This window comes from Mus pahari, chromosome 20 (genome assembly GCF_900095145.1).
Source record: "Mus pahari chromosome 20, PAHARI_EIJ_v1.1, whole genome shotgun sequence".
Taxonomy (NCBI): Eukaryota; Metazoa; Chordata; class Mammalia; order Rodentia; family Muridae; genus Mus; species Mus pahari.
This window is the reverse complement of record NC_034609.1, coordinates 50,569,886-50,593,790: the sequence shown is the minus strand read 5'-3', so window position 1 is coordinate 50,593,790 and position 23,905 is coordinate 50,569,886. Positions and strand designations below refer to the sequence as shown.

Below are 23,905 nucleotides of genomic sequence, written 5' to 3'. Positions count from 1 at the left end.
CTTTCATGGCTCACTGGCAAGGAAGAGAAGGCTTATTAGCTTGGCACTTCAGATACGGCTTTGTCCATATGGCAAAACACATACCAGATTTTTAAAAAGTCAATCAAACCATTCTGGCCCAGCTATTAAAATAAACAGCATGGTCAATAAAGCCGGTTGTGTTATTTAAGTCCGTCTGTTGTTCTCCCAGAAGACTGGAAGACTGCTACCATCAGAACGAATGTCTGTACTTCTCTCAGTCTGCTAGGCTTCCCGTGTAGTCACAATGCATGTTTAGAAAGACCAGATTTTCTAAATATAAAAAGCAGGACACAGCTGACATATGCTCCAACAATGGGACAGGAGAGGAGAAAGAGAGATGATTATAACAGGGCCCACAGAGGTCAAGAACTTGCCAAACAACCCCCCCCCCCAAAAGGGGGGGCAGAGCTGGATCCAAATCTAAAGCCACTCTTGGTAGAGCTCACTCCTTGCTGTTCTGGAAGTAAGGAAGGCAGGCAGAGGGGGTCATAAGGATAAAGGCCAGGCCCAATAAAGGGCACTTACAGCTTCTTCCAGGAATCCCAAACAGTATCAGAAGAATAAAATGATTACAACATACCTAGTCATACAAAGCAAGTCATATGACTCTAATACAATAAGGACAAAGAACTCTTTGTTTTACAGAGAATACAGTCATTAAAAAAACCCATCTTCCTTAGTCTAAGTAATGAGTGTACGCGTGCTGGTGGTTCTCCTTGATTTTGTGTTGTGTGCATATGTGTATGCGGGTGCACATGTTCTTGTGGGCATTCCTGTGGAGGCCAGAGGTCATTCTGAAACACTCTTCACCATTTTTTTTTTTTTTTAGATTGGGTCTCTCACTGGTCTGGCGATGGTGGAGGCTAGGCTGGCCAGCCAGGGAGTCACAGGGATCCTCTGTCTTCATTTCCCCAGTGATGGGATTACAAAGGCATACACAACACACCTGGCTTCTGTGTGGGTGCTAGAGATGAAACTCAAATCCTTATATGCAAGGCAAGCAAATTCACCAGCCACCTCTTCTCAACCAGGCTCCTTTTTTATTTTAGACACTATGTAGACCTGGCTGGCCTTGAACTCCTGGAGATCTATCCGCTTCTGCCTCCTGAGTGCTAGAGTTAAAGGTAATTTTTTAAGACACACTTTTAGAATAGAATTTTTTTTTTCTTTTGGTTTTTCGAGACAGGGTTTCTCTGTGTAGCCCTGGCTGTCCTGGAACTCACTCTGTAGACAAGGCTGGCCTAGAACTCAGAAATCTGCCTGAGACTGCCTCCCAAGTGCATGTGCCGCTACTGCCCGGCTGGAACAGAATTCTTAATACAGGTAGACAAATATTCAATTTTCTGGGAATTAATAAAAAATTTAAAAAGGGTACAAATTAGTAAATATATTTGCTTTTGAATGCATTTATCAAAAATTGAAAGATACAAATCTTTATTTCTGGACAGTTTACAATTCTTACTTAGCACCATTATTCGGTACAGTGGGCAATTAATAAACTTCACACAAACTGGTCAGCACGACTATAAAAACACGGGGTATTTCACAGTCAGTCTGGAGGAAATGAAAAGTGTCCATGTATTTATTTTCTTGCCTATTTATTTCCTTGTTCTTACTGTCAGCGTTAGAGAGAACCTCAGTCTACACTGTGATTCTATAGTTTAGGTTAGTTGCTCTCAGCAAACATGAGACATTACTATCCATGAGCTTTGTGAAACGTACTTGAAATCTGGGGATTTAAGCCATTTCTGCTGGATTTCCCCTAGCCCAGATGTCCTGTCCCTGTTTCTGAGTGCACTGTTCACAGGATCACCTGACTCTAGAAGAAAGTTCTGCTCTATACAGACATCTGTACTCTGAGACCCATCTCTCAGCTTCCCTTTGTCACCACAGCTCTCTGAAGGTGGCAGCACAGCTGTTCCAACCCGAGTGGACATGGGCAAGCTAGCTGCTCATGAGGCCAGGCACATGTGCTGGGTGAGGTGTCACCCAAAGTGTCACACACGAGATGCTTTGTTCTTTTCCAATGATGGTGGGGTTCCAACACGAGTTCCTCCTGACACTTATGACAAAGGACTTGGCCGTGACTCTCAAGACATGTGAAATGAAAAATTTACACATTATTAGCCATTCAAATGATGAGAAGAAACTCCCAAAGCACGTGTGTATGTACATGAGCATGCACACACACACACACACACACACACACACGATAGTGAGAGTGAATGTGAGAGAGAGAGAGAGAGAGAGAGAGAGAGAGAGAGAGAGAGCGCCTAGAATTCTTAGCTTTAGTACAATTTTTTTTTTTTAAAAGTATGCTCAATTAGTGGCGAATGTTGGAAACATCTTGACAGTGTCTTGGAAATGAAAGTATATGGTACAGAATGAAGAAAGGGGGAGCGAATGCTATCTGCAGTCACAATGAATCAAAGCCCAGAAGGAAGCCAGCAAGCCAGCAGGTCCTAATGAAATATTAAGGCAAATGATTATTGATGAAAAATGAATAAGCCTTTTTGATTTCAGCAACCTTTAAATCACACCTAGCTAATTAAAACAACCCAAATCTATTAATTTAGTCCTTGACGGGTGTTTAGCTTGTTCTGGGGCTAATTTAAAGGCACGAAGGCAGCTGAACCCACCCACATGAGCAGACCCAGTGTGGCAGGAAAGACATAGTTATGAGAATAAAGTGTGGCCTTCTCATATTTCATGTGTTGTGTCCAAGCCGGAGCCCTTCCTGTTTTTTTCAGAAAAAAAAAAAAGGATCTATAATAGGTTATTACCTAGTTATTAACACTCAATATTATTTGAAGTAATTGTCATATATGAGCACAAGGCATTTACAACACTGATATTATTTTAGCTAGACTGTAGAGCTAACACCCCACTCCACACGGCCAAGAGGGATCTGATGCAGAGGCTCAAACAAGTCTTGTATGCAGGAAGCATTGCAAGGTTCAGGAGAAACTGTCTAGCCCATCTTGCAGCCTTTGCTGGCGTCCTCTAACACCAAATCCTGTGCACCTGAGCCTCCTGCTTATTAATTGTAGGCTATTCAACTTCAAGACTATACCTAATTACTGCAGATTATGTTGCTTCCTAATTACAGAGATCAATCAACTGTCCACAGCAACGAGTATTTCAACTCTGGTACAGAACAGCAGACATCAATTGTCTCAGCAAAACTCAAAGCAGAGAAATCTAAAACAAGCATTTACCCAGGAAAGATGCTAAAAATATGCAAAGAGCTATCATATATAACATGGACAAAAGCAATCAACCCAGTCAATGATTTTGCTTCTAAATGTCCTTAGAACTCAAGAATGAAGACGCTGTGCTGCTGGTGATAATGGCGGCGGCTGTCCACCTTAACCGACAGCTTGCCATCACTGTGACTCGAAGCCTGAGAGAACCCATTCGTGAGGTACGCGCAGTATGAAACCTTGGCCCTGTACTTTGGGCTTGTAAGCTCACCATAGCAAGAGCACAGAGCAGAGAAGGCTAGACCAGCTCATGGAATCCTGGGAGAAGAGAGGAAGAATATGCCCCAAATCTAATGTCCCCAGTTCCCAATGTCATCACAGGCCAATGAACATACCCCACAACACATGGCCTGTGGGAGTCAGTCAAGAGACAAGCTACAGTTCTTGTAGGCACTATTCAAGGATGTGGACACAGTACCTATAGCATACCACATCATACCACATGGTTGAGCAACACATCCAGTCTTCTGCCAATGAGATGAGCTCCCCACAGCCAACAATGGGTACAAATTTAACTCCTGACAAGCAAAAGGATTTTGCTATGTTTTCGGACTGATTTCCAACTGGTGAGCTTCAGAGACCTTCCTGTCTCAGTCTCATGAGTAGCTAAGATTGCAGGCAGGCACATATAAAAAGTGACTTTAACAATTAAAATGTTTATGTTTCTAAAAAAGACCCTTTGTGGTTATATGCAGACAGACTACAGAAGCTGTCATAAGAAGAGATCTGCCTCAGAGTGTGTGTGTGTATGTGTGTGCGCGCGCGCGCGTGCCATGGTAGACAAGCTGAGGTCATGGTCAGTGTGCAGAAGTCAGTTCTTTCCTTCTATCTGTGGGTCCTAGAGATTGAACTCAGGTCAACAGTCTTGTCAGCAAATGCTTTTAATCTCCAAAGCCAGCTCACTGACCTTCATTTCTTAATTTATATAAACACACATGAATGCCATATAAATATTGGAATATAACAATGAACAAAGCAGACATTTAAAACCCCCTGCTTTAAATGTGACTTAATTCAAATTGGACATGATCAACCACGGAACTATGTCACATGCATGGTGTGATGTCAAAATATTAGCAGGAAATGTAATGTGGACAAGGAGTGGGCAAGCACACAGTTGGAAATCATTTGCATTTCCTGAGACAATGCCTTCTGGCTCTGCCTGCTTCCCCCCCAAACCCCAAAGCTGCTGTGACCACAGAGATGGCCCCTCACTGACAGCCAATCATGTTCCAGGTGAGCGCTCTAGAGAAAGTTGCATTTTCTGTCAAAACGCCTGGGCTTTGGCTTTCTCAAGGGATGAATTCTTGTGACCCCAGAATTTGAAGGCCACCAGCTTGTCCCCTGACTTGTCTCCCTGGCAACTTCACCAGCTGCCCTTCTGCCCACTGGGAGCCATGGAGGCTTTCCAGCAGAAATCCAAACAGAAAACTTGAGACTCGAACGGTCAAAACGGGCAAGCATGGGAAGGCTACAGAAAGAGCCAAGAGAGACATTTGTGCCTGAGAAGCATACTCCAGAGCTGCACATGAGGATCTCTACAGTGCTGAGGAGAAAGTAGGGATGGATGCTTCCATGTGTGTCAGCCCTGCATCCTCCCATGGCAGTGGGGCTTATTAGCAGTGTCCTCAGAAAGTGGCAGCATTAATTTAATCATAATTTCTGCTCTTGGGAGCATAGCTTCTTGCAACCCATAGGCATATGCGTGTGTAGCACTGGAAGTCCCTTGACTGTTAAAGGTTTTTCAAGAATCGACGAGACATGAAAGTCAGGAAGGGATACTGGCTGTAAAGGAAGTCTCAGTAAATAACCAGAGAGCCATTTACCCTTTTAAAATATTAGCTCACATCAGGATCAGTTACAAACAGGGCAGGGTGTTGGATATCAAACCTGTCCATCAACAAGGTTAACACTATTGTGTGATCCAAACTGCTGTTCTATAAAATAAAAGCTAGAAAAAGAAGAAGAAGGAGGAGGAGGAGGAGGTAGTGGTAGTTGTAGAGGAGAGATGGGATAAGGAGGAGGAATGAGAACAAAGAAGAGGAGGAGGAGGAGGAGGAAGAGGAGAGGGACAGTGATTCAGCTGGCAAGGTGCTTGCCAGACCTGACTTCAGATCTCCAGCACCCACATAAAATGTGGATACAGTGGAGGGAACTATATGCCTGGACCGGGAAGGTGGGGACAGGAGGATTCCCTGGACCTTACTAGCCAGTTACTCTAGCTGATCAGTTTGGGAGCAGTTCGGGTGTGTGTCACCCAAGGGTGACATCTTAAAAGGCTTGGTCTTCAGCCTATGGTATTGCTGGGAAGTGCTGGAATCTCTCAGAGTTGGGTCGGTTCTCCTCCATGAGTTTGTCTCAGAAGGTGACACCAGGGCAACCTTTAGCCCCTTCCTATTGCTCCATACCCAGACACGAGTAGTGTGGTTACCCTTGCCCTCCTGACAGGAGGTGAGGGAGGGTCTCTCACAAAGGCCTAAAAGCACTAGGTACCCCCAGTTACTGCCCGAAGCTTCAAAACCTGAGAGCCAAATCAACCTCTTCGCGTTTTAACCTGACGATCTGTTTATCCGTCACAGGCATGGACACCTGACACACCCCAGGAAGGTCTGAATTTTGCACTTTAGTTAAATACCTTCCAGTCAAAACTCGGCCCCACCCCCACATACAGAATAGCTCTCCTCCACTGAGGACGCAGCCCAGGCATCATAACCTCTTAGAAAGGCAGGCTTCTGCCACTGGGTCAACCTGCTTAGTATCACATCTCATATCGTCACACTGAACCCTGTGGTCCAACTTGACAGCGAGAGAGAACTTAGAAGGCAGTCTGGATACACTAAGGAATTGGTGGGGGGAGGCTGAGTGGGGGTGTGTGGCAAAACCAAATACTGAAAGTACTGAAGGTTCAGTTGAAAGACACTTATTCAAAGTATGCATTTTTGTGCAAGGACACAAATCTACTCATCCTTACACTCAAGTTCCTCTCATGCCATTTCAAAAAATCCTCTATTATCTTCAACATACAGGAATCATGTAGTTATTTTCGGTTCTTATTCATTTCTGCCCACATCACTATTCGTAATTACTGGCATGAGGCCATGAAAGAATAGCATTTTAGGAGCTGCCTGCATCTCTAGGAATTCTCAGCTAAGCCCTAGAGTTTGGGCTTGCTCAAGGCATCGAAGCCTTTAAATAATCCCAAAGCTTACATGTACAGGATAGAGGAGAGGAGACAAAAGGATCATTAGAAACCAGTCTGTCCTTGGTCAGCTTCAGTTTCTGTGACAAAGTCGTTGTTTAAACTTATGTGACCTCTCAAATTCAGCAGTCAGGGACTTGAACCTAGAGTCACAATGGCCCAGGTAAACGTACCCTGTCAGAAACCTAGTGCTTTTGTATCATTTGTACTGTTTACAGTTTTGTTTTGAGTCACATGTGGTTCTTTTCCTTTGGGTTTGTTCCATGTCCTAGTGAGGTTACCTGCCCCTGAGCTGCACAAGACTAGCAGGTTTCTCGGGTGAGGTCATCATGAATGCCAGTAAAAGTGATGGAGAAATGAGAATTTGTGTGTAAGCCCTATACACAGATGGTTTGTATGCGTAGTTAAACCTAAAAAGCCACCCCTCTCTCCAAAAGGAATTCCTCTGGAGACAATTCTATGATCCTCGAGTATTTTATTTACGTATTAGTTACTTTAGTGTATTTTGCTATGAGTGAAAAAAAGAAAAGAGAAAAGAAAAGCAGCTTAAAGGAGGGGTTCCATTAAGGCTCACTGTTTAAGAGGGCAGTCTACCATGTGTGGATCTAATGGCAGCGGGAGCCTTAGACATAGTTACATTGTACTACAATCAGGAAGAAGGATCTGTTTGACTTTCATTTTAACATATCTGCTACTGAAGCCGAGGCTATGGCATCAACCACATTTACCTTGGGTCTTCCCTGCCCATTTAACCTAATCTAGATAATCTCTCACAGACATGCCCAAAGATTCGTCTGGGGAGTGATTCTAGATTCTGTTGAGTTGACAACCAATAAACCATCACAGTAGGGGAACACTGCTATGTCCCTGAGGACTCAGTAACACAGCTCATTTAAAGACTGAGGGATAAAAATGATTATGAAAGGCAAAGCCATACACAAAATCCTGTTTAAAAATGTTGACTGTGTGAACATAATATTTCTGGGGTTGGAGATGTAACTCAGTTAGTACAGGGCCTTCAGCTAGCATATACAAAGGCCTGGGTTTGATCCCCCCCCTACACACACACACACACACACACACACACACACACACACCTCATAAACTAGACAAAGCAGTTAATGTATTCCTAGCAATTGGGAGGTAGGGGCAGTAGGTTCAGGAGTCCAAGGTCATCCTTGGCTACATAGCTAGATTAAGGTCACCTGGAACTAAATAAGACCCTGTCGTCTCAAAAAAGAATAGGAACATTTCTGTACACTAACATACAATCATTCTTTTAACATTTGAATCTGTTTTTATATAATGAATCAAAATGTATCTTTAGGTCCTGTAACAATCTAGGAAGTCCACTCTATCTGTTCTGTAACAATGTAGGAAGTTGCTTTCTTTCCGTATCTTCATGTATGCAGCTGGGTGAAAGGAGCTATGAATAATCCAGCTATTTCCTTGATTAGAAAAGAAAAACCTCTTTTAAAATCAATTAGTGCTACTATTGCAGATACACAGAATTGAGCAGTGAAGAGAACATGGAAAAGGAAAGAATGAAGAAGGGAACATGGGGTAATCAAACATCCATGGGAGGACTTCAGAACCCAAGGAAGGGCCCTGGAACATCTGGGGAGTTAATTTAAAAATGGATTGTGGATTCAGGACTCCATAAAGTCTCCCAAGAAGCTGAAAATGCATCTCACCACAGGGCTCCACATAAATCCTCATGAATTTATATTAATAGGAGACTGATATTCCATCCTTATGCAGGAGCAAAAGAGGAAATGACAGCAGCCCAAGATCACTAAATACCAGTAAGATTGGTACTTAAAGCCTTGAGTTTGGATTGTAGAAGGGATGGAGAAATGGGGTAGCCAGAAAGAGAAAGACGGCTTATTGTGCGGTAGTACATGGAAATCGGGATACTAAGATGTACAAGACACTAAAATAACACACCGTGCCACACAGATGAAGTAGATTTTGGCCACAGCAGCATAGTAGCTCATCATCAAAGGCCCTCAAGTTCAGGGCCCTGTGACAAGAAAGACATTAAGACTAAATGAGAACACTCTGCTGGGGGCAATTTACTGATGATTACCAAAGTCTAAAATAGTTTTTTTCATTTAGCCCCACATTTCTGTAGAATATGTAAGTGTTCCCTAAGGCAGAAATAAATATATAAATAAACAACCCCACCCCACCCCCCACCCCAGATTACTTCTACAAACAAATTGTGGTTTCGGGCAACGTTAATCAACAAAAAGAATTAAACAAAATGTCTTTAAGATTAGCCGTGACCTTATTTATGGCTTCATTACTTTCGCAGCTTCATCTGTTGGGCTGCGCGAGTCACCTCAGCCTTTGTTTTCATCCCAGGATCTCTAGCTGTAACCGACAGCTTGGTTGAATGGGAGCTGCTCACTTTGTGCGCTGGTTAGTCTCAGGTCAGCTCGACACAGGCGGGAGTCATTTTAAAGAGGGAACCACAATTGAGATATTTTTCCCCACCAGACTAGCCAATGGCAAGCTAGTGGTCATGTCTCGACCAGTGACTGTGGGAGGGCCCAGCTCACTGTGGGCAGTGCCACCCCTGGGATGATGTTGCGGAGTTCTGTAAGAAAGCAGGCTGAGTAAGCCATGGGGAGTAAACCTGTAAGCCGCACTCCTCCATGGCCTCTGCATCAGCTCCTGCCTCCAGGTTCCTGGCTTAACTTCCCTCAGCGATGATGGACTGTTACTTGGAACTATAAGTCAAATAATCCCTTTCCTCCCCAAGTCTCCTTCAGCCACGGTGTCATCATCATACCAACAGAACCCTAACCAGGACACTCTTCTTCACCAAAGTATAACCACCGCTGAACTTGTAGCACTAAAAAGCCACGTAGCTAGCCTGCGTACCTGGTGTCATTAGGTTTATACGTTTGCACTCTCAATTGTAGAGAGAATTTCTTACGCATTGTGTGGAAGCACCACCTTTCAATAAAAAGTTGAAGGCCTATTAGCCGAGGCAGGAAATAAAAGGTGGGATAGATATCCAGCAGAGGGGGTGGGGAGGGAGGGGATTCTGAGAAAGAGTCGAGAGTGGGAGATTTGCCCTGAATTCTGAGGGAATTGGACTCATGACGTTGAGGAGAGGTAACCAACCGTGTGGCAGACATAGACTAGAATAAATGGGTTAAGTTATGAGCTAGTTGGGGAACAAGCCCAAGCTTATGGCCTATGCATTTATCCATAAACAATTAAGTCTCAAAGTCATTATTCTGGGACCAAAGAGGCCAGGTAGAGATAGTAAGTTAGCAAAGAGATGTGAACCAATGTGATCTAACAGGAGAGGGGTCTGAACCCAGAAGCTGAGGAAGCCAATTCCCCATGCTAAGGGCAACCAGGTTATATCTTGGACATAAGCTATAGAATAACCTCAAATAAAGATAAGGCATAATCAGATTTTATTTTAGGTTCAAAACCCCAGGTAGTGGCTGAAGTAGGGACTTGTCAAGAACTTGTCAGACTGGAGACACGGAGGGCAAGGAGAGTGCTGAGAGACTCCTAATGCCCACTGAAGCCGTGCTATAGAGGGGAAAGAGACTCAGAATTCCTTAGCTTGGCAAACTGGCAGGTAAACTATGTCATGTGCTACAGCTGAAAGGTTCTGTTCCCAGAAGAAAACGATGGCGGTAACAGTATAAGACATTAGTTTCCCAGAGCTGACTGGAACGAGGGCTGCTAACCTTCAACAGCCAAGTACCAGGAACACGTCAGGTGCAGGTGTGGGTAGGTTCTGTCCCCAGAGCTGAGGAGGAGCCTGAGGGAGTGGTACGGTGGAGAGCATGGGCACCGGTCAGAACTAAATGAGCAGCCAGAGTCAAAAATAAGCAGGTGGCCATAGGCACAGACCCTCTATAGGCACAGACACAGGTGTGATGGCACATAAGACAGTGAAGGCCCCTACAGACTCACTGGTAGTTTTCATCTCCTTCCGGGACTACCATCTCACATTTCAAGAAAAGCAGAGATAAATAACAGTGAGCGGAGGTGAAGCAGTATTTGACTTTTTGAATAGCAAATGCGATTGTGTTATATGACCCAACATTTTCCAAAGGGCACACGTTTAATAACTGCCTGTATCTCAGAAAATTAGTTTTGTTCTGTGTCTACCAGACTTCTTTTTGACTCAACAGGATTCCAGTTTTAGTGGGGAGGGGGGGGAATAAGTTCACAAAGGTCTTTTCTTTTAAAACTGGCATTTTCCCTTCATGGTAAAATGCATGCAAAAAGCACATGATTATGGTATTTATGCTTCCATTAAGGCGTCCTAGGCAAGCTCAGGGAGTCTAGCCTACTATTTTCCTGCATTTAGGTTTGTAACAGCATAGTTCCTGCTTTATTTCAATTATATTTGAGGACAATGCATTTTTGGTGGCAAATGATTTCACAATGACAGTAAGCAAATGTCCGCTGGAGCTGCCTCGGAGTTCAGTATCTGAATACAAATGCAGATTGCCTGGTGTCCCCAAGTAAATAAAGAACATTACTGACCCTAGCTTACTGAACAGCAGGCCTCTGTTACAAGTCAGAGCCCTCCCAAACTTCCTACACGGGACCGTGTAACTTGTATGAAAAGAAACCTTGTGCTGTCAAGAAACAATGCATGAAGTGCAGGGATAGTATCACAAATGCAAGACTGTGGCTTAATAAAATGATAAATAAAATCAAGGTGAACTCCAAATGGAATGAGCTGTGTCTGATGATATCAGTAGCTCTCTCAAAGCTTACAATGAGCAAATGTTAGTGACTAGCTCATGCTAGAGACCCACGTTTTTCTTTTCCATAGCCCGAGTACTTTGTCTTCCCAATGTGGATAAGTCAGTTACACAGAAATCAACTAGGGAGTGTTCTGATGTGGGAGGGCCCTGCTCACTGTGGGCAGTGCTAAACCTCTGGTGGTCCTGGATACTATAAGAAAGCAGGCTGAGCCAGCTATGGGGAGTAAGCCAGTAAGTAGCACTCTTCCATGGCCTTTGCATCAGCTCCTGCCTCCAGGTTCCTACCTTGACTTCCCTCAGTGATGGACTGTTACGCAGAAGTATAAGCCAAATAATCCCTTTCCTCCCCAAGCGTCTTTTAGTCGTGGTGTTTTATCATACCAGTAGAAACCCTAACTAGGACACTCTTCATCAACAAGATAGAACAGTTGCAGAACTTGTAACACCAAAAAGCCACCAGGTTCACCTATATACCCGGTGCAGCCAGGTTAAACAGTGATTCGGCAGCCCTATAAGATCAAAATTCCTATGAGATCAGCATACCTGGGAGAGGTTGGTCCAGTGGGTTCATTTGCTGAGGGTTATAGCCCTCCTTCCCAGTCAGTTCTGGGAACAGTCCCCACTTTGAAAACTAAACCTTTGATACTGTTCATCCTGAGATGGGAAGAGTACTCTGGGTTCTCCGTGCACACCCTAAAATTTGACAACTGCTCTAAAACACAGCCTATGTGGCAGCTTGGCAGTAGTGAAACAAATTCCTCAGATATCAGCTTGTAAAGAGGTTTGCTCTGTACAAAGGCGATGCTGTACAGAGAGCTGCAGGCATAGCTCATTCGATAGGGTTCTTGCCCCGCATGTGAAAACCCTGGGTTCTGTTCCCAGCACTTGCATAAGCTGGGCCTGGCAGCACAGGCCCAACGTTTGGAAGGTAAAGGCAGGTGGCTGACATGTTCAAAACCATCACTGGCTGCCCACTTAGTTTGAGTTCAGCCTGGAATCCATGAGGCCTTGTCTCAACCTCTCACCATGCCCTACTTTAAGAAAAGCCAACATTGTGTAGGTGAACAGCAATTCACTACCTGGAGGACAGGAAGCAAAGAGAGTAAAAACCATGGGTCCCGAAATCCTCTCAAGGATTCACTCCCAGCTATTCCTTGGGCTGTATTCCATGGCTTTAGAACCAAGCTTTTACTACTCGAGCCAAAAAAAAGTTGTTTCAGCCTTAGACTACAGTCTATCTTTGACAATTACTGCTAGCTCTCCCCCTGGGGGAGTTACCTAATGTAGACAGAAATGTCAAGAGTCTAAGTGGAGTCTGAACAGTTGTTAGAAACTCAGGAGTTAGGGATCACGAGGCATTCCATGAAAAGAGACCATGAAGACTATAGAAATGGATTACATTGAAAATTACAAAATGAATTACATTGAAAATTACAAAATGAAGACCTTCCAACTCTCAAAAAACAAACTGAAACTGACTGAGAGACCCTGAATGAAACTTATCACCCCATGTCTAACTCACAGATGAGTCAGGGGTACCCATCCTTTTAGTTTCTACTTTTGAAGGAAACACCCAACCAGCTGTCACCCCTCAGTTCCATTCATTCAACTCACTCACTGTTTTTGGCGTCCATGTGGGGACACTGTGGTCTCTTGAGAGTAAAAGTCCACTTTGTAAACAACCGTAACACAAATTCTGAAACAGTGCTTATGGTACACCGGGCACAGGGTTTCATTTGCTATTAATAGAGCAAATCTTTCCAAAGCCTTTTAGCAAATGCCAGTGATAGCTCATTTCACAGGTGAAGGGCAGGAACCAGAGTACATAGCTCACGAGGAAAAAGCACAGAACCGCAGCACAGTTTCTTTCAGTCATGCTGTTTTATCATACCACTAGAAACCCTAACTAGGACACTCTTCATCATCAACAAGAGCCTGGTGCCATAGTTCAAGTTCACGATCTCAACTGCCTCTAATCTGATAGGAGAATGGATGTGGGAGTTACTAGGCTCTAAAAGCACCTTCAACAGCTGAAGGGTATTTCTGTTGACCAACATTCAACTGGTAAAATGTAGGGCAAATCAGAGTCTCAGCACTGAGGAAGTGCAGGCAGAAGGATGAGACGCTCAAGGTCACCCTTGGCTACATAATGAGTTTGAGGTCAGCCTGGGATCCATAAGCTTGTGTCTTTAAAAAGGAGGAGGGGCAGGTGAGAGGAGGTCAGGCAAAGCAGAAGAGGGAATGAGGAGGAGATGAGGAGGAGGCAGGGCTTCTCTCTGAGCTCTTCTGTACACAATTCCTTATATCCAACCTAGCGTCCAGCTGCTTGAAAAAGAAATCTTAAAGTAGCAACTTAAACAACAGATTGACTTTTTCCAACTCAACAAGGAGCCAGGCTGGGCAAGTTATGACTGGAAACCCTTCCACGTGGCTTTCCCTTCAGGTTTTACAAGTAAAGCCCAACCTAGAGCACCTAGCCAAGATCTGGTGGGGGCTGGGGCGGGGGAACCACTAAAGAGCAAACCCAAGTAGCCTTATAATTCAGATGTGCTAGAGAAAGCTGCCATCACAAGAGTCGCCCTCCTCCCCACTCCCAAATCACAAAAACAAAAAACAAAACAAACAACTAGTTCTACAGGAAGTCCCACCTGTGCGGATGCTTCCAATGTTTAGTAGTTGTAACTGTCACATGAGTCACAAGGAATCTAAGAAACTGAATTGTTGAGTCTGTCGCTTACCTATCTGAGTAAAACAAGGATTTACTCCATAACGGAAAGAAGAGAGTGGGTACTGTTTATGTAGGCAACTAGTAATGTCTTCTAGAGCACAGAGAAGTATGGAAATAAGTTCTGTATGCTTCATCAGGCACAGGGGTCTCGCCCAATCAAGACACACCAGCCAACAAAAGAAATTCCCATCTTAGCCAGGGAAATACAGGATTAATGAACCACTGGTCACGCCTAAACCTTCAAAGTCCCTAGACTATGTAAGAAGAGTCTTAACATTATGGTAAATCTAACCCTAATTATTCCTATAGAAGAGAGATTAGAGTCTACCTACTTAGCATGCATGTAATGTAAAAAGTAAAAATGTTACCAAGGACATAAAAAGACTAGAAGGCAGTACCATGACTTTAGTATGTACCTGGGAACCAGCACATGTGCAGATACAGTCAGGCATGCAGGGAAACACTGGTGGAATGAACATGCACAAAACTGAACAGCAATAAAGTGAAGGTGACTAAGGCATGCACATAGGCACGGATTCACCTGTGGACCCACTTAAAGCGGCACGAGTGCATTCTGAGACATAACTGTACATACAATATCTAGAGCTGGGAAAGTGTTCCCTATTGTGACACTTTTAATATGTTTCCCATGTTGCTTCTACACCTCTGGCTATGAGATACATCAAACTGTTTGAGCAATGAATTCTGTGGATGGCCTTTTTTCAAATGAACAACAACAACAAAAAAATCTGAGAAGTACATTTCAGATTATTAGCAATGCCTCCATTCCCCTGGAATACAGAGATTTGCATAGCAAAGTTCAACATATAACCATTGCAAACTTTGGTGACATTTAGTCAGTCGACAAGCACCTGTACATTATTCACTGGAGGAAATTTCTGTCTAGGTAGTTTTAAGGTTCATATTTCCATCAGAATGATTACTTCTTTATGTTCACGTAGGCATATTCTAGATCACCTTGCAGGAACGTTAAAAACAAGTCGCTGTCTGAAATTAACTTTAGAAACAGAAAGACACCAGGAAATGTCTCAACTTAATGATAGCAAAAAACAGGTGATGTCATAAATGATTTATCAATATGATATTTCAGCCAAAGATTGTGGGTCACAAATTCACAAGAGCATTGAAGGAATCAGGAGAAAGGGATGGATGAAATGAATCAGCACTTCCTCGACTCAACAGTAGCAGGTGTGCACCATCATACCCGGTTTATCAATTTTGGGGGGTCACAATGCACTAATAAAGTAAAACATTATATTATTGGCCATGTTAACACCGTTCACTGGAATGCAGTGGGCTTGTCATTTTGTTTGTGTCTAACTTTGTAAAGACTGAGGTTTTATTTGATGTATGGTGGTCCTACACAGGACTTCAGTCCCATTTTATCTTTATATGTAGCTAAGTAATATAACTCTAATGATTCATAGCAGTGTAGCAGTAGCGAGATTGCCTTTCCTCAGAAAACGGCTTCTACACTGCCCAAGAGTGACCGGCTTTTCTATGTAGCTTTCTCTCCAACAAGAAAGACAATGGGGAGATGCCATGCTCCCAAGCAAGTCCATATTCACTAACAGGTGGGCAAGAAAGAGCTTGACAGGCACAAAGGAAGGCCATTTCTAAAAGTAGTAACACCATTAGTCATTAATGGATATCTTATTCTCTGCGAATGTAGCATTAAAGGATTAGTGAATGTCTGTGATCTCTTGTTTTCCCTGCAAAAATAAATCATGGCCCTCCTGGTAAAGCCAAGGGGCTTGAAAGAAAGAAGTGTCAAAGGTGTGATTCAGAAATACTGCTTGGCATGACTCCTCCTTGTAAAGTGGACTGTGGGTGGGCATGAGCCAGGGGCCTGTTAGAGACTGGGATTAGCAGAATGGGGCATGGAGACTAAAGGTCTAGATGCTGTAAACAGGAGTGGGGTGCACTCTGAATATGATAATCCCATTAAAGGTCTGGCAGAAGGACAGGGATTGGAGCCCTGGGGTTTAAGGCAGGTGTCTGTGGCAATGAGGAGCAGGAGGGTCCTCCCTAACTGTAACTGCTAAGGGCCCTTCCCTGTTTTTCTGATTCTCAAGTTGGTGCGAGCTATGTGCAGATAATTAGTTTATCTGCTATCAGTAATTCCTTAGCCATCTTTTTCTAGATCCCCCCAGGAGTCACTAGCAAGCAGTGCTAGTGTTTTGGTGGCCTTTCTTTCAAGAAAGCAGCTTCAGAGGGAGGCCGTGAAATGGCACTTAACCTTCTGCAGGCAGCTTCCACAATCATGGCAGAGATGAGACAAAAAGCTTTTAAAGAAAATGTCACTGCCACTGATGACAACTTCATTCTTGGGTTCTGACATCCCTGAGTGTATCTGTTAAAACACACATGAGCCTTCTGGGGGACACAGGGAAGAGGCAGGAGTGACCCCAAGTGTTCGTGTTAGAGGAATCACTCCTTATAGTCAATGTTAAATAGATTTTCCAAGATAATCAAGAAAAATGTAAACTACAGCAGAGGTGCAGGGTCAGAACAATCTCCCTGGGATGTGCTCACTCAGGAGCTGCTGTTCCTGTTACTTTTTAAAAACAATGTTTCTTTCTGTAATTGCAGGACTTTCTGCATTTGCATAACTGTTACTGGCTATATATCAGTAAAGCAAGGACTGTTGAGAATACTGTGGCAAGGAATCACCACCAGTGTCCCCAACTGTGTCCTGCAGAGGACTGGAAAGCCATGACCTGCAAGACCAGCATCAACCAGGGGTTTCTTGAAACTGAAGTTGGACCCCACCCTCAAGCTACAGCATCAAAATAGTCAGTGTTTCAGAAGCCTCTCAGGCGAGCCTAATGCACATAAATGTCTCAGAAACAGTGCTTTTAAGTAAAACCATTTATAATTTACAGAGCCCAGCTGCCATAGAGAGCGATAAGCGACTTTCATAACACGATTGGCGTATTGTTTATGACAATAGTGTGCACATGTTTGATATGAAAGGAAATGAGAATTATTCTCTTCAAAGCTAAACTCCATATGGTGTTTGCGTATATAAAGGGAGGGGTGGGAAAAGATCCATCTAAGATTGTTTCAGCTAAAGTCTGAAATATGTATATAGCCATTTGAAATAACTACCCCAGCAGTACATAGAGCCTTAATAAGTGTATGGCAGTGCTTACAGACTCACAGATCCAGTTAAATGTTTAAATAACTAGAGAATCATTACAATACAATCAGCATTCTGTCTGCTGTTTTGATGGCTAACAAGCCCCTTGTAGAGGAGATGCACTATATTTCATGTTTACTAATTCTTTTATAGTATAAAATTATGCAACCTCAAAAGTGGACCTTATAAGTCATGATCCAAATGAATGTCCCTGCATTTAATTATCTCATCCAGAAGCCCTTCTAGCAAGAAGAGAACACACAGCTTACATTTGAGCTTGACTCTGATCTGAGCTGTAAACGACAGACAGGTCCTCAAGTCAAAAGGTCATGAAGAGCAGGGTAAGCAAGCCTGGAACTGTTAGGAAAGCACTCAAAACTTCTTGCTGATCTATTAGCCATTGAACTGTGTCAAGTCAATAGCTTTGGATAGAACGGCTTTTTAAAGGCTGTAAATATAACCAGCATTTCACAGTGGGTGCTTACAATCTTCTCCCTTGTCCAGAACCAGCAGAGAACTGACACAGACGCAAAGCCACGGCTGCCAGCACCTACCTGTCTCCAGGTTTGGAGCTCCGAGGTTTCTTTACTTGCGCATACAAAGTGTCCATCAGGTGCCCTTCTCTTGGGCTCTGGGGTCTGGCATTGAGAGCCAAGCAGCCTTCATAGGATGACATGCCCCCATACAGCAACTCGTCATCACAGCCAAACGTCCGGTGGAAATCTTGGATCTCGGCATAGTCTCGCTCTCGGGCTTGCCGCTCCCTAAATTCTCGAGTTTTGGCTTGAATCCTGCACAAGGAGGACAGTTGGAGCTGAAGCAGGAGAAACAATTCCTTTTCTATGAACCAAATACAGGAAACTTCAAGCTCTGCTGTGAGATGCACTTTGTTTCCTGCAGTTATGGGGGAGGTGTATTATGAGTGATAATTTACACACATTTTTAGATTCCCACATAATGCCGTAAACACTAGGAGGCAGAATCATTTTGTTCGTGTCCATATGACTCAGTGATAAGGTGAACTCACACTGATGAGCTGATATAAAAAAATGAAAACACAGTACCTCAGAGAGCTTAGCAAATAGCTTGCTGCCGCAGACTTGAGTCTGACCCCTAGCACACCCCAACATGGTGGCAGGCACCTGTGATCCCACCTCAGGAGAGACAGGATAATGTCTGGGGCTCACTGGCCACCCAGTTTAGCAAACCAGTTAGCTGCAGTTTCAGTGGAAGACCATGTATCAAAAAATAAGCTGGAGACTGATGGACAAAGCCATTGACCTCTGGCATTTGTATGTATGTGCACATATGTGCATAGATACATGAACATACATACAGCTAACTGCTTTTTTTTAAAATTCAATTTGAGGTCTGCTCCATGGGTAAAAATCAATGCCTGATATTATAAACCTGATCAAAAGCCTATGACTAGGAAAGTCCTAGGTGTTGCAAGGGAATTTTATTAATTTAACATGATCTCAAACTGCTTTTTAGATACTTAACATACTCAAACTCTATTTGGGCATTACTTGTGAATTTTTTTAGAGACAAATAGTGATTTTTAAACATTACATATACATTATTTATCCTTATATCATCTGTATATGTATAATGAATATATATTATTCAAAGAAAAGCCACCCAAATAGGAAGTTCTGTGAAACTTCGGAATGAGCGCGGGTATCCTTTTGCGTCAATGGCAGGGAGATCTGAGATCGGGCATACTGGTTTTCATGTAAGGTTTTCCATACAGAATGGAATCCTGGGATCAAGGACAGAAAAGTCATCCATAAAATTAAACTCTGAAATAAAAAAACTTGCATACATAAAAGCTAAAAACAGACCTTAAACGATCATTTTACTGGTTTAAAGATTTTTTTTATTAAACGACTTAGTACACAGATCCCCTTCAAATTATATTGATATAATTTATGGTCTAATTCAAAATAATTCTCAGTTCAATTTTGATAATTTTTGTTGGGGAAATATTTTCATTACAGATTTATGAATTGAATTGTTTATCTAAAAGCAATGGAGCCCTGGCAAGGATGTGGGGGGAAATGCCCTTACTGTGGGATGCATGTATGTATGTAAGACTTGGAGGAAAACACTGTAGCAGAGGCTCCTGAAACACTGAGAATCACCATGCACGCACCCAGCAGGCCAGCACGGGCACAGCTCCAAAGGGAACCAGGCTTGGACATAAACTCGATGGCTTATTATCATTCTTATATTCCACTTCTGTGCCTCTTTGCTGATATTTACATGTGTGTATGGGTGCCCACAGAAGCCAGAGAGGCCTTAGTTAGATTCCTGCACTCTTAGCCACCCAATATGCATGTTGGGAGTTGAACTTGTGTCCTCTGCAAGAGCAATAATATTCTCTTAGTCACTTTGTCATCTCTCAACATTGTCTTTTGATATATTTTTAAAGAGAATAAGTGAGCTGGTCAAGAGGTATGCACCAAAAATTTCCAGGAAAACCCGTTTGTTTACTGTAGCACTTTCTAACAATAGTTTTGATGTAGAATCAGCCTAGGCGCTCAACAATGGATATATTTATAAAGAACTTGTGGTGTACAGATGCAAATGAGCAGTGCTATTCAGCTGTGTAAAGAATGGGATTCTATCTGTTAGGGTAGTGTGGATGGGGTGGACGGACATCGTGCCCAGTGACAGAAACCAGATGCCCAGTCAGACATCTCACAGCAGTGAGTCAAACAGTAGGTACCAGAAGCTGGGGCAGGGCTGTGTGGGGGATGAGGAGAGGTTACAGAGAGGTCAAAGTCATGACCAGGAAGGAAGGCCGGAACCTCATTTTTGCATCACAGGGCAGTGACCTCATCTAGCAGCAATGTGTACCTTGAAGCGGAGGCAGGATTTGAATGCGGAGTTTGTGGAGATGGCAACTGTCACCTCCCTGATCTGACCACTACACCATGCTACAGGAGCACCAAACTATGCCCCCACCATAAGTACAATCATGCCAAAACAAAATAAGCAAAGACTTATTTCTGTAAAGTATTACTTTAGACTCATTTTAATGTCTTATTGAATTTACCTTTCTTCATATTTGAACGAGACTTCTGTTTGCATAAATGACATCTGAATATATATTGAAAAGAACCCAGAAAGGGCACCCAAATCATATGGAGACAATGTCACAGCTGTGCATGTGCACATAACCCCATACCTCCTACACCCATACATAGACACACCCACACACCTACACACAGACACACCCACACATACCCACACATACAGACACATAATACACATATACATACATACCCACACACACAGACACAACACACACACAACATTCACACAGACACACACACAAAGAGACACATCCACAGACACACACACACACACAAAGAGACACATCTACAAACAAACACAGACACACACACACAGAGGGGTTGGAGGGAAGCAAGAAAGAGATAAAAAAGCTAGAAGCCAATATTTGTCATGAACAAAGAAACAGAATCCTCGACAGAGTATTGATATACAAAATTCAGCAATCATACTAGTGTATGATGATCAAGTGGGCTCATCACAAGAATGTGGCCCAGACTAAAGAAAGTCGCATGATTCTATCAAATAGTGAAAAACATTTGGCAAATACATCCCCACCACATATAATCTACATGTAATATAATATATAGGCAGTTTGTGTGAGTACATGCCACAGTGTATGTGCACAGGTCAGAGGACAACTTGAAGGAGCCGGACCTCTCTTTCTTGGTGGCAAATATCTTCACCCATCTTGCTGACCCCACTGAACTTTATAGTACAGAAGGAAGTTTAAACCCTGAAACTAAAACTGTAATACCACTTAGAATATTTTCTTTAAGTACATAGATACAAACAAACCAAATATTGTCTTATAGATTAAAAAAAAAAAAAAGAACAAAGCATGGACAGGGCCAGTGTGGTGGAAAGGACGTGTTGAACCTGAAGGAGATGAAGCTCCATCTGAGGAGCAGAGAGGTCTCCTGTACTCACTGTGGAAACATTCGCCGGGATAAATGGCCGACTCTCCCTACAGTGATTCACAGGCTCAAGGCAAGTCCTATAAAAACTCATCAAGATTTCTATAGCCACTGATGAGATTATTTCACAGTTTATTTCAGGCTGGGGGTGGAGCTCAGTGCTGGTCTGGATCTAGCATCTGTGAGCCCAGACTTTGATCCTTAACATTATTTGCATGAAAGAAAGTGCCACATGTGATATCCATGAGGAGAAGTGGAAGTTAGAATAAACCATGGTGAAAAGAACCTTTAGATGAACCTTGACTGTCGATTTGGCAGGATTCAGAATCACTGCTCAGATCTCTGGGTATGTCTGCAATGAAGTTTGTAGATTAGGTTACAAGAGGAGAGAAAACATGTTCTACAAGTAGATGGCAGAACAAAGGGAGAAGGAGAGCTAAACACTCATTGCCAGCTTCCTTGATGCAGACAGGTGATGACCGGCTGCCTCACGCTCCAGCCTTCCCACCACAATGTTTCCCTCCTTCAGGTGCTTTTCTCTAATATTTTATGGCAGCAGCCAGACAAGCAACTAATACAAGAAGAATCACACTTCGGAACACGTTCTCCTAATACAATAACGTGGGAGGCCTGCAGTCTGTCCTTCTGACAAACCCACACAGTCTAAATTATTGCTACTAGAAATTCAAAACGCACATGAAATGCCCCTGCGTGTCAACAGATGGGGCTATGTGAAACTAAAAGTTTCTGCACAGCAAAGGAAACTACCAGCAGAATACACAGACAGCCTACAGGATGGGGGGAAATCTTCATAGTTACACTCCAACAGAAGGCTAATACCTAGAGTTTACAAAGAATTACAGAAAGTGAACATCAAATAAATAAAGCTCCCAGTCCACAAATGGTTAATGAATTGAATAGACGATTGAAAGAAAGAAAGAAAGAAAGAAAGAAAGAAAGAAAGAAAGAAAGAAAGAAAGGAGGGAGGGAGGGAGAGAGGGAGGGAGGGAGGGAGGGAAGAGAGAAACCCAAATGGCCTGTAACTATGTTAGAAAGTCTTCGACATTCTTAGCCACCAAGGAAATGCAAACTAAAACTACTCTGAGATGCTACCTCACAGTCAGAATGGCTGTCACCACAAACCTGATGACAAATGTTTGAAAGGATATGGAGAAAGAGGAACCCTTAGTCACTGTTGGTGGGGTGTTAATTAAAATAGACTGTGGAACTCAGTGTGGAGACTCCATCTAAAAAATAAATATAAAACTACCATTTGACCCAGCTACTCCTCTCCTGGGCACATGCCCAGAGTTCTCTGCACCCTGGTATAAACATATTTGCACCCCCATATTTATTACTGCTTTACCACAGCAAAGGTATGAAATCAATCCAGTTGTCTAATAGCAAATGAATGGATAATGACAATCTAGTACAGATATAAATTGGAATACTATTCAGCTCTAAAGAAAAACAAAATAACACAACTCGTAGGAAAATGGATACAATGTGTAAAATTAAGGTCACCCAATCTGAGAAAAATAAAAAAAACAAAGATAAAAACAAACAAAAGAACACCAGAACCACATGGTCTTTCTCATATGGTGATCCTTGCCTATAATGTGTGCTCATGTGTGCCTGTGTGGCAGTGTGTGTGTGTGTACACGTGCATACATGCACACATGTACATGTAGAGAGTAGAGGACAATGTGCAGTTGGTTCTTTCTCTCCACTATGGGATCTGGGGATCTAGTTCATGTGCTCAGATTTGTGCAACAAGTGTTTCTAGGCTGGCTTCTTACTGGTTTTTCTTATCTGCAGCTAGGAGATAGAAGTATTTAATGTGCCTCGCTCAGCAATTTTTGCGAAGACCTTCCAAAAAGGGTAGCACTTGACATTTGGCAGGACATTAGCTCAACCTTTCCAAGATGCTTTCAGTCCCCAAACTCCCTAGAAAAACCTTAATCTCCAAGTCAGAACAGGACCTTCTTGGAGATCGAATATGCTGGAAAGTTAGACATCCTCCTGGGAAAGTCCTAGATTCTAATAACTTCGTTCCCATAGACAATTCACAAGAGAGACAGTGATATGAATTCTAATGTCAATTTAGTAAAGCAAAGAGCAGATTTTTATTACATTCCCTTGTACTTAAGAGCAATTATGATAGTCAAGAACATTATTATAAAAATTGGTTATTACTGGGTCTCCAAAATGAAAATGCTTTATAGTTGAGAGATAATTTTATTCTTTGCATCATTGCCATTTTTTTTCCTCAACTCAGGTTCAACCTGAGAAAAAGAAAACAAAACAAAACAAAAAAAGAATAAAAGCTAAACAATTATCAGGAAGAAATGAGACATTTCTTTAGCTCAACAGAATATTAATCAGAATCTCAATTAGTACACATCTAACAGCCACTTTGCTATTAAGTAACATCTGGTCACTGTGAGATAATCATTTCATCAAAGGCCATAGCCAGGGGTCCTGGGCATTTGCATTAGTCAGTCTGATTTTCATGGTGCTAGGATGGAATCTAGGGTCTCATACATGCTAGGCAAGTGTTTTACAACTAAACCATTTCCCAGATCATCCCTTACTTTGTCACGCATTTGAGATAGTGACTTGCTAAGAAGTTTAGGCAGCCCCTGCACTGGCAATGTTCCTGGCTTGGTCTCCCAAGCAGAGGAGTCTGTGATCCAGCTCTGCCATGCCAAGCCTCACGTAAGTTTGGGAATCTGATGAAATTTTGGTGGGGAGGAGGAGGAGGAGGAGGAGGAGGAGGAGG

General features: G+C 42.9%; 1 protein-coding gene across 7 annotated transcripts in view; it reads right to left on the bottom strand.

Annotated features, from left to right (window-relative positions):
* The window catches only part of Pard3 (par-3 family cell polarity regulator), a 557,497-nt gene that overhangs the window by 123,683 nt on the left and 409,909 nt on the right, over window positions 1-23,905 (bottom strand). For all 7 annotated transcript variants that reach the window (XM_021220690.2, XM_021220693.2, XM_021220689.2 and 4 more), the window contains one exon: window positions 17,683-17,919. In XM_021220690.2, the coding sequence (XP_021076349.1) occupies window positions 17,683-17,919 (237 nt within the window). The remainder of the gene's footprint in view (window positions 1-17,682; window positions 17,920-23,905) is intronic.